Source organism: Onychomys torridus, chromosome 1 (genome assembly GCF_903995425.1).
Source record: "Onychomys torridus chromosome 1, mOncTor1.1, whole genome shotgun sequence".
Classification (NCBI taxonomy): Eukaryota; Metazoa; Chordata; class Mammalia; order Rodentia; family Cricetidae; genus Onychomys; species Onychomys torridus.
In genome coordinates, this window is record NC_050443.1 from 77,332,325 (window position 1) to 77,344,511 (window position 12,187).

General features: G+C 37.5%; 1 protein-coding gene across 2 annotated transcripts in view; it reads right to left on the bottom strand.

The window, feature by feature from the left end:
• The window catches only part of Acer3 (alkaline ceramidase 3), an 88,431-nt gene that overhangs the window by 9,595 nt on the left and 66,649 nt on the right, over positions 1 to 12,187 (bottom strand). For both annotated transcript variants that reach the window (XM_036201595.1, XM_036201604.1), the window contains one exon: positions 1,026 to 1,127. In XM_036201595.1, the coding sequence (XP_036057488.1) occupies positions 1,026 to 1,127 (102 nt within the window). The remainder of the gene's footprint in view (positions 1 to 1,025; positions 1,128 to 12,187) is intronic.

Consider the following 12,187-nt stretch of genomic DNA (forward strand, 5'->3'; position numbering starts at 1 on the left):
TTACTTTGAGGAAAATTCTAGATATATTTTATCACTAGATATTTCAGTATATGTCACTAGAAAAAACTTCTTTAAAACATAGCTACACTACTGTTTTCACACCTAAAATATTAGTAATAACTCTTTAGTGTAAAAATTTAATTATTAATCAAGTTTTATTATTATTTGTGATATTTATTATAATATATAAAATACAATAATATATAATTATTAATCAACATTTCTGTTTATGTCTTCACAGTGAATCAAGATCACAAAAGGCTAATAATATTGTTAACCAATGCCTTCCCTACACTCATTGGTTTCAGTTTTTGATGTTGGTGATCTAGTCCAGAGTCTCATGCATACTAGACAAGCACTCAACCATCTGAGCTATACCCTTAGCTTCCATAATATATCTTTTAAGTCTTTCAATATAGGTTATGCCTCCCTCCTTCTCCCCTCCTTTAATAAATCTGCTGCAGAGACCAGGTCACTTCTAAGTTTCTAATCGTCTAAACCTTGCTGATCGACACCTTCCTTAGAAAGTTTTACATACATTTCAAATGCTTATTAAAAATCATTCTTGTTTACTCAATGAAGCTGATTAGGTAATTTTCTTTTCTTTTTCGTTTTTTTTCTTAGAGACATGGTTTCCCTGTGCAACAGTCCTGGCTGTCTTGGAACTCACTTTGTAACCAAGCTAGCCTTGAACTCACAGAGGTCTGACTGCCTCTTCCTCCTAGTTGATGGAATTGAAGGCATGTGTCACAACACTAGCTTGATTGGTTTTCAAAGACACAGTATATCTGTGATCAACTGTATAGTTTTGTGATGCACACATACAAAATAACCCAAAATTATAAAATATTCTGAGGTTTAAACTTTCAGGCAATTTAAATAGGTATTTCCAGAGTTTAATTTTACTCTGCTATACAGTGTCAACATTTGTAAAAATTCATTTTAGGATATTAAAAGGCCTACAAAATTCTCTGCTTAATATAATGTTTCCAAAATTATTTTCTAGGAATGAAAATATATCTTACCTTAGTGAATCACAAAAGATGTTATCTACATTCCACAATAAAAATCCCAATAAGAAGATAGTCAAGGATGTATAACCTAGTCCTCTAAGCCATGGATAAACCCTGTGGAGAAAAGAAAGCAAAGCAAAATAACAAATCTTCAAGTCATATTATGATCAGAAATGAGAACTGGAAGTCATCATTTTTATGAGAAAGAAAAGTCCTCAAGAGAAAGCTGGGCAGTGGTGGCACACGCCTTTAATCCCAGCACTTGGGAGGCAGAGGCAGGTGGATCTCTGTGAGGAGTTTGAGGCCAGCCTGGTCTACAGAGACCAAGACAGCTCGGGCTGTTACACAGAGAAACCCTGTCTCAAAAAAAAAACAAAAACCAACCAACCAACCAACCAACCAACCAAACAAACAAACAAACAAAAAAAACAGTCCTCAGGAGACTAAAAGCAAACCCATTTATTAATTTAATGCCTTTGCCAGTCGTGTATTACATATGTGTCAGGCATAGTCACACACACACATAAATCACATAATATACTAAGTTCTAAGTTCTTAATGTGTCAGGCATAGTGTCTCTCTCTCTCTCTCTCTCTCTCTCTCTCTCTCTCTCTCTCTCTCACACTCACACACACACACACACACACACACACACACACACACACACCACCTAACTAAATCACAGAATATACTAAGTTCTTAATGGGTCAGGCATATTTTAAACACTTCAGCGGGAGGCAGTTAACAAGACAAAGCCCTTCTCTCAGGGAACTTATAGTATGGTTGGGGCAGGAAATGAAAACACTATTAGCTACAGATGTTTTGAAGAACAGTAAAGTAATTTGGAGGAGATATAGAGGTGTCTGTTTGGGTGGGGAATACCTCGGTCACATCTGCAAATACACCTATGAGGCAGGTACTCTTTTTACTTCACTACTGAGGAAGTTGAAGGATGGTGAACTGCTTAAAATATAATAACAACAGACTATTCACTCTTTATAGATTTAATAAAGTAGACTTGTTTTTTTTTTTTTTTTTTGAGACAGGGTCTTATGAGGTAGCCTTGGCTGGCCTCCAGCTAGGTCAATCAGGCTGACCTTGAACTTTTAACTACCCTCCTGCCTCTGCCTCCAAAGTACTAGGACTATAAACATACACTACCATACCTGGCTTAGAACATACATATTTAAAAAGCACATGTAGGAGCTACAGAGAAGGCTCAGTGTTAAAAGCACATACTGAGTTTTGTTCTCAGTACCCATGCTGTGAGTACCCAGTACTCACAACTGCCTAGAATTCTAACATCAGAGGTTCCAACTCTCTCTTCTAGCCTCTGAAGGTGCGTCACTTACTTGTTCACTTACTTGTACATACTCACATACACACAATTAAGAATAAAATAAGGGGCTGGGGATTTAGCTCAGTGGTAGAGCGCTTGCCTAGCAAGCTCAAGGCCCCGGATTCGATCCTCAGCTCCACATACAAAATAAATAAACAAACAAACAAACAAATAAATAAATAAAAACAAATTTCAAAAAATATACATATGAATTCAGGCTTAATGGCTCAGATCTCTAATCTCAGACTTGGGAGGCTGAGTCAGAAAGATGTCATGGTGAGAGGCCACTCTGGGCTATGGAAAGAGAACGTGTCTCAAGAAGACAAACAAATGAATAAATAAAAGGCACATCTCTTGAGTCTATCTGTGTATACCATGCAACTGCCAGTGTGGGCAAAAACAACATATCCATCACCTCAGAAAGTGAGATGGGGAGGAGGAGAGAGAGGGAGACTGAGCTGGAGACTGAAAATGGAATCATAGTAGTGTTCCCCTTATTTTATAGCTTCTTTCATTTGGTATTAGATTCATCCATTCTGTCATGTATATGAATACATCATTTCTTTTGTTACTAATAGTCCATGGCATAGATATAGCACACTTTGTTTGGCTATCCAAATGTTGATAGACATTTTTTTTCCTATTTTTGACCATTACAAATAAAGCATCTATGAGCATTTCTAATTAAGATTGTATGTTGACTGTGTAAAATGAAGACTGTAAAAAGGAATGAATGGCTTGTTTGTATGAGATGAACGCTTAGCTTTTCAAGACACTGTCCGAGCATTATCCACCCCCTTGCCATCTCTTATCCTTCCTTTCCCTTTCTTTCTTGGTCCTGGAATGAAACTAGGAACCCTGACATGTTAGACAAGTTTGCTAGAATCCCTCAGGCATTGGAGGTAAGCAATGGCACTAACTTACACTTCTACCAGCCATGTACAAGTGGCTCTAGTTGTTCTGAATCCAGGCACACCCAGTGTGCCAGTCCCTTTCATTTTAGTCCTTTCTCTAGAGTGTAGTGCTATCTCATATTTTTCATGTGCATTTCCCTCAAAATTAATAAGGGGCATTGTGTATATTTATCTGTCATCCATATATCTTCCTCAATGTGGTATTTATTGTTTGCGTTGTAAGAATTCCTTATAGATTCTGAATGTAAGTTCTCTGTTGGATATATATGTTGAAGATATTTCCTTCAAGTCTGTGATTTGCCTTTTCTTTTCTGTACACAGTCTCTAAGAACCAAGTTTGTACTTTTTTACAAGCCAAGTTCTTACTATGGTTGTCTAGGATGGCCTTAGCTCAGGGGCTCAAGTTAGCTTCCCACTTCGTTTCTGGCTCATGTCACCGGGTCTGGCAAAAGTTGGTTAATTTTAATTAACTTCATACTTGAATTTATTTTTTTCTTTATAGTTTGTGTCCTAATAAATCTTTACCTAAATTGAAGTTTGCTAAGACTTCTACTAGAAGTTTAAAATTTTTAGTTTTCAGAGATATGACTCACCTCTGTTGTATTTTTAGAATAGGCTGAGAATACAGTTCAGGGGTAGAACACTTCCATAGCAGGCATAGAAGGGTATGTGGTTGATGGCTGTCTTTAATTATAGGACTAGGTGTAGTGGCTCACACCTGCAACCCCTGCACCTGGGAGGCTAAGTCAGAAGGGTCATAATTTGAGTTCAGTCTCGGCTAGACACCAAGAGAGACTAATTCAAAAAAGAATTAGTACAACTGGTTAAAAAGATTATCTTTTCACTGGGTGGTGGTGGTGCACACCTTTGATCCCAGCACTTGGGAGGCAGAGAGAGATCGATCTCTTTGAGTTTGAGGCCAGCCTGTTCTACAGAGCTAGATCCAGGACAGACTCAAAAGCTACAGAGAAACCCTGTCTCCAATTTTTTTTTTCAAGAGATCTTTTCTCTTAAATTACCTTCACATATTTTTATTGAACATCAGGCCCATATGATGTGTTAGTTTAGTTGATATGTTCTATACTCCATCCTTTCCAGCTATTGTACAACACCAACTTGACTAGAATAGTAGAATAAATCAATCAAGCACCTTAAGTTCTCCTCTGTCTCTCTTTTTGGTCCTGAACACACTCTGTGCATGCTAAGCACATACTCTGCCATACCCAGTCCTCTAATAATGCTCTTCTCTTTAAAAATTGTTTCATCTATTCTTGGTTTTTTGTGTCTTACATAAATGCCAGAATCAAGTTCTACATTTTTAATTTTTTTAAAATTATTTTAAGTTTATGGGTGTTTTTCCTTAATGTATGCCTGTGCACCATTTATGTGCCTGGTGCCAGCAGAGTCCAGAAAAAAAGACACTGGATTCCCTGGAACTGGAGTAACAGAGAATTGTGAGCCATATGTGGACAGTGGGACTTAAACCCAGGACCTTTGGAAGAGCAATCAGTGCTCTTAACCTCTGTGTCTGGCCCTATTTGTTCGTTTTGAGACAAAGTCTCATCATAATGCAGTCCCAAGTGGCCTGGAATTCTCTATTTTCTTTCTTTTCTTTTTCTTTCTTTCCTTCCTTCCTTCCTTCTTTCTTTTTCCTTTTTTGGAGACAGGGTTTCTTTGTGCAGCCTTGGCTGTCTTAGAACTAGCTCTGTAGACTAGGCTGGTCCTGCATTCACAAAGATCCACCTGCCTCTGCCTCCTGAAGGCTGGGAGCATCTGGAATGCTCTATGTGGACCTCACTGGCCTGCTTCCCCAGTGCTGTGATTAAAGGCATTTACCACTATGCCCAGCAAATATCACATTTTTTTTACCAATAGCCTGAAAAGATTTTGATTGTGATTATATTTAACTTGCAGACAAAGTTGGAAAAACTGACACCTTAATGATACTGACTTTTCTAACACATAAGGGAGTATATCTCTCAATTTATTTAGTTACTTTAGTTTCTCAGCAAAAAACTGTTGTTTTCAATGCACAGATCTGGCATATGTTGGAACATTGTCCAAAAATGGAGTTGCATGAGAAGTATTCTGAGTATTTCTGAGAAAACTCCAAGAAAACAAGACAAGGGTCTTACTGACCTAATTAATTTCCAGCACCCATATCAGGTGGCTAAAAACCACCTTCAACTTTAGTTCCAGGGGAATCTAATACCCTTCTCTGGCCTCCATGGGTACCTGAACTAATATGCACATACACACATGTACACATAAATACAAATAAAATAAATCTGAAAATGAATTTTCTTCTGAATCCTGACTAAACTCCTATAATTGATAATTTTTACCCACTTCTACTAGGTTTTTGGGTAAATGTTCTGTAATTTCTTTTTACATACTTGTATTATCCTCAAACACGATGTTAAACAGGACTTACATCAGCACAATTCTGAATAAAATGGTGATATTATAATAACTTTATTTTTAGATACCATGGGAATTAAAAAAACACATCCTAGGTATGTTATATGCTACAGAATTTATAAGCTAAGAAAATTCCTTTTTACTACTAATTAATAAAGTCCTTTATTTTTAGATTGTGAACATGTGTTAAATTTTATAGGATACTTCTGTAAATCTACAGGTATATAGTTTTACCTTTTATTTTGAAAATATGGTAAATAGTAAGAAGAGATTTAAAAAAAAAACATTTTGTTGTCTTAGCTATAAATATTTGCATGTAAATAGTGACTTATTTTTATGTATTTATCTATGTTTTGAGTTTTTGAGACAGGGGCAGCCATGTAACTAAGGGTAGCCTGGAACTCACAGTGGATGATCTTAAACTCCCAATCCTCCTGTCTTTGCTTACCAAGTGCTGGTATGTGCTGCCATCCCTGGCTCAATGGTGATTTGCCAGACTTACCATGGCTAATCTACAGCTCTGAGGAGTAGTACAAAGCAAAATTCTTCAGTGGGGTTAAATGAATGTCTTTGTTATGCAGGTAGCAGGGTAGGAAGGAGAGAGTAAGAACTTTCATCAACACAAGGTCCATGAATGCTCAGTACAGACAAGATTCTGGAGATATATACCTATATAGCTCAGGGTACTAGAATAAATACAAAAAGCTCTCAAAATATCTGTGTCTGATGTCGTAAGGCTTTACATTCAGCCTGCCTGCCTGTGTAAAGCTATCATTTAAGAAGTCTTTTCTCCTCTTTCCCTTGGGAACTGCCTTCAACTCTCTCCTGAGTTAATTCCTTTCTTGAATCCCATACCTTCTTCCTTTTTGTTCTGTGAAACAAATTTTCTAATATAAGGGTATTCCTGACCAACAGTTTATTGAATTTAAATTTCTTTTGAAAACTTTAATATATGAAAACATACTTTTCTCCACATTTTGTTGGTAATTTGGTTGACTATAGAATTCTAAGTTAGAAATTTTCCTTTAGAAATTCATTGTCAGCTGGGCGGTGGTGGCGCACGCCTTTAATCCCACCACTTGGGAGGCAGAGCCAGGTGGATCTCTGTGAGTTCGAGGCCAGCCTGGGCTACAGAATGAGTTCCAGGAAAAGTGCAAAGCTACACAGAGAAACCCTGTCTCAAAAACAAAAACAAAACAAAACAACAAAAAAAATTCAATGTCACTGGTCTACTATCTTCAAATTTCTAATGTGGCTTTTGGAAATTCAAAACCCTCTGATTTCTAGACATGTCTCACAAATATTTCCTAGACTGCTTGTTCCTGTTATTGTCTGTCTGATACTTGAAATCATTCTGTCACGCAAGGTGAGGTTCTTCTTGGCTTAGGATGTGGCTTTCTAGGTAAATTTAATGGAGTTGGTAGAAATCTACTTAACTTCTAGTTTTGAAGATTTTACTGAATTTTTTTCCTTGTGGCTTTATGCTTTTAAAATAAAGTTTTCTTTGTTGTAGGGCCAGATGGAAGCAAAATAGATGATGCTTTTAATAGTGTATGCTTTAGTATTTCTATTATTAATCTCTCTTCAGGTTTACTCTATCTGATTTCTAATTTGTTATTGTTTTGAGACAGGGTCTCAGGTAGCCCAGGCTGGCCACGAACTTGCTATGGAGCCAAGGATAACCCTTGACTCCTGATTCACCTCCCAAGTGCAGGGTTTACAGGCAAGTACCACCACATCTGGCGTTTGTTTTCTAATTCTTGAAGTTGAAAGGTTAGTTCATTACTTCTTTTAACTGCCCCCAGCCTATCCTTTCTGAGCTGGGTTCTCACTATGTAGCTTTGGCTGGCCAGGGAACTAATAGCTCCCTGTCGCCTCTGCCTTCCAAGAACAGGGATTAAAGGCATATGCAACCAAGTCTGCCTTTCCTTCCTTTTCCTTTTTGGGAGAGGGTATTGTTAGGTAGCCCAAGATAGCTTCAAAGTTGTGATCTTCTTGCCTCAGTAGGAAGTATACTTTTGATGGGGGAATGTCTTTTTGTATGCTGTGAAAATATGTTGCTCTGATTGGTTGATAAATAATGATTGGCCAGTAGCCAGGCAGGAAGTATAGGTGGGATAAGCAGGCAAGGAGTATTCTGGGAAGAGGAAGGCTGAGTCATGAGATGCCAGCATGCCATCCAGGGAGCAGCATGAAATGGCACACAGGTAAAGGCACAGAACACCTGGTATCATATAGATTAACAGAAATGGGCTGAGTTTAAGTGTAAGAGCTAGTCAGTAGCAAGCCTGGGCTAATGGCCGAGCAGTTTTAAATACTATAAGCCTCTGTGTTTGGTCTGAGTGGTTGTGGGACCTGGAGGGATACAGAAAAACTTCAGTGACAAATGGCGCCTGACAGCTCCTTAATTTTCCACCTGAAACCTGAGAATACTTAATAAGCAATTCTAAATGGAGTGAAAAACAGGTTCCTGCTTCATGTCTCATGCAGGCTGTGAGATGCTGCAACATGTAGGCTTGAGCTACTCTATGGCAGGTTCATGGTGTACAGGCTTGACCTGCAGCATGGCAGATCCCAAGCCATGCATTACACTGTGTGGTGGATATAGCTTTTGCTCGTGCAGAGGGAAAAAAAAAAAGGTTTCTGGGCTACATGCTACTTTCATAAAGGCATAGACCCACTGCCTCCCAGGGTCCAAGAGTGAGCATGGTTCCCCCATAGCTGCTGGTAAATGTAGTTCCACCATGTTGGAAAGCTGAGGTGGACAGGGCCAGCTGCCATTTCAGTCCTAGTGATGCTGCAGTTTAAAGCAATATATTCACAATAAGACAGATTCAGATGGAATAGTTTACAATGTGTGTAAAAATGTACGTAGGCTTGGAAGAGAGAGAAAAAGGAATATATACAGTTATATAAAGAAATAGTTTTAAAAAATAAAGTCTTTAAAGAGACAGTAAAGGTAATATAAAAATAAGCCGTGTAAAGATGGATATTACACAGAGTCTGGATTGTGTTGTTTTTGGGATTTTTAACTTCAGAAAAACATTTGATTGTAAAGGCTGCTCAGTTAAGCCAGTATGTATATTTTAAAGATACCCTGACTTCAAAATTTGGATCTAAGGATATGTTGCTTTGGAAAGGAGGCTCTGTTTTTGTTTCCACAGGAAGCAAAAGGCTATGGATTTGTTCCAGGTTAAGATACATCAGGTTTGACCAGCCAAGACCACCTGAAAGGTCTCCGATGACACCATGGCCCAGATGATCCAACATCAAGAATAGTTTCAAGGCAACTGGCTCAGGCAATGTAGCCTCACAGACTATTTCAGTCAGGACTTGACCATAATTCTTAATTTTCTCAGGATCCCCATGAGAATACAGTGCCCTTTATCAGCAGGAAGTAGACTAGAAAACTACACCCACATTCCCAAAAAAAAATAGATCATGGATGTTTGTCTTTGTTTAAGTTGTTGGTTACAAATTGTTATTGATTATAAATGCAATCTCTTTCTAAAGAAGAAAAGGGGACAGTATAGCTATGATAGGATGAAAAGGTAGATTACTGAACCTACTTTTAAAGAGCAACAACTTGTTTAAAATGTTTTACATTGGTATAGATTTTAGTGTATTGACACAAATTTAAAGTGAATTTTGTTATACTGTATGTATATTTCTACTCTTGTTTAAGGTATTATGTTTATGTAACTCATTTAAATTGTAATGGATAATTAAGAAGTACAGATTAATAGTCTTCTATGATAGTCAAACTTATAGTCATGTTATTAAGTTTTCTAGGTATACATAGATACAATTCAATTAGGTAGGCAATCTTCAAACACTTCAAAGACCTACAAAACATGACATTTAAAATGTTTTAAAAACAGACTTTCTGGACAATGAGACACGTCTGCTCCTGGCAGCACCAGTTACTTCAAGAAAGATGATAGGCATTGAGGACACTCCATATGGAGTTTATTTTCTTCTTGGCAAAATAGTCATTTGGGCAAGAAATTGTTCTTGCCTGGACTGCTTGACAAAATGTTTTATCAATTGGACACACAGGAGCCAAGGGAAAGTGACCACTGAACTTTGCAAGGCAAAATGGTCCTTCAGATTCGTGCTTTGCAGAGGAGACTGCCAGATAGTCTACAGGACACATGGAGAAGTGATTAAAAAACTCAAGACCTATAGGCTGAAGATGGATGCTCCAACATTGCAGAAGAACTTTGGGTGACTGTCCAGACAGCCAGGTGTCTCTGTCATTCTAGATTTTTGGAAGCTGCTTACAATACTCTTCCTGTTTACTTAGGTAATATATCCTTCTGAGGTCTTTGATGTAGTTGAAGAACAGATAGTTTTAGTTTTCCTTTGTTACAATAAAAGATAAATTAGATATGAAATGTTAGACTCACAAATATAAGATAGATAAAATATTTTCTTTAATTTTACAAAATACAAATAGACTAGATATTGTAACTGTAATTCTTGCTTGATATATGTAATTTTACTAGGTCAAAGTTTTGTTTAGAAAGAAGAGGGGAAGTGATGGGGGAATATCTTTCCATATGCTATGAAAATGCTGCTCTGATTGGTTGATAAATAACACTGTTTGGCCAATGGTAAGGCAGAATAGGGTTAGGCAGGACATTCTAACTAGAGAGGAGGAAGTTGAAAGGCAGAACAGAGAGGACATTGCCAGCCACCAGCATGAGAAGCAAGATGTAAAGATACCGGTAAGCCATGAGCCTCGTGGCAAATTATAGAAATGGGTTAATTTAAGATGTAAGATCTAGCTAGCAAGAAGCCTGAGCCAATAGGCCATACCGTTCATAATTAATATAAGCCTCTGTGTGTTCATTTGGGTCTGAGCAGCTGTGGGACTTGAGGACACAGGAGCTGGGTAGGCACATGAAAACAGTAATTACTGGAGGCAATTGTTTTCAGGATCTAATCTTTTACTAACTATGTATCTTTCTGGTTCTAGTATATGTGACATGGTGATTGTGGATCCCACTAAGATTTCCTAGTGAGATCTGAGCTTGCTTAACCCAGCAGGGCTGCATTAGAGGATTGCCTGACCACGGGTGTGGTTACTAGGTGATTAGAAGTATCTGCACTTGGCGGTGCTAGGGGGAAGTCTTTTGCTCCACCCCTTAGCATTTCAATAAAAGGCTCTTTATAAAACACAGGAAGGGCCAGTGGATATTGATCAAGGCCCTCCTGAGGCTATCATGTGTTTCTGTTTTTCTCCTCTCTATCTTTCTATCTAAATATTTCCCCCTTCTCCTTCTCAAGAGTACGGGGGGGGGGGGGGGAATGGGAGCAGGCCTCCCACAGGTGATGTGAAAACAGTTCAAATTATCTGTTTTTAAAAAATTATTTTATATGTGTCTGTGTGTGCATGCATACAGGTGAGTATGATGGTATACATGTGGAGGTCAGAGGCCAACTCACAGGATTTGGTTTTCCTTTTTCACTTGCGAGTCATAGGATTAAACTCAGGTCATCAGGTTTGGCAGCAAGCACCTTTATTCACTGAGCAATCTTTCAGGCCCTAAACTAAAAACCTTTGTTTTCTGTTTATTCTGAGGCTCTTGAAACTAAAGATGTTAGTGTGCTAGCATCTTCCAGTGCCTTCAAGCTAATTATTATATAAACACTTGTTTATCTCTGCAGCTTCTTTGGATTTGATGCTTTGGAGTTTTTCTTATGCTCTTTTAAGCTAGCTAGCATTTAAAGTAATGTGTTTTATTCAGAATTTCTAATGTTTTGTTACAGAAGGAACTTTAAGATCTCAGTCACACTTAAAAACAAAATTTGAGAATTTCTATTTAATATTAAGAACCCTTATACCTAAATAGAAATATATCCTAAATAGAAATACAAAAAAGAAGGTATTGCAAAGCAGAGAAAAGATGATTTTATTTAATAAAAATTGTTACTAGTAATTATTTAAAAAAATCTTTTCATTATATGAGGGAGTGGGCAACCAACCATGTGTGTGTTTTGTTGGTACCTGGAGGTTTTAATTGTTGAAAATTAAAATTTAACACATGGGTCCTGGGGACTGAAATTAGATCATCAGGCTTGGTGGGAAGTGCCTTTACCTACTTACCGAGCCATCTCACCAACCCATTGGTAAGCCCTTTTTTAAAGGTATTCGTGTTTCTCAGCATACCTATATCCTATCAGACTGAAGTTAAATTGAGGAATGTCTTTTATATTTCTTTACATTTCCCTAAGGTGCTCAGTTTACAAACAGAATAAAGTGGGAACTTGTGCTTCCGGAAAGATGGAATAAACTGAGTTTTTCCTATTCTTTCCACTAAATTCCACAAAATCTTGTGTATTAAATGTAATATTAAACAGACATTAGAAGATTTTGGAAGGTAGAGAGAAGAAAGTAGACTAGGCAGGGACTCTGAGACCTGAAAAATGATAGTTTTTCTGTGTTTTCTTTTAAAAATTAATATTTTAATTGACACATTACAACAAATTATGAT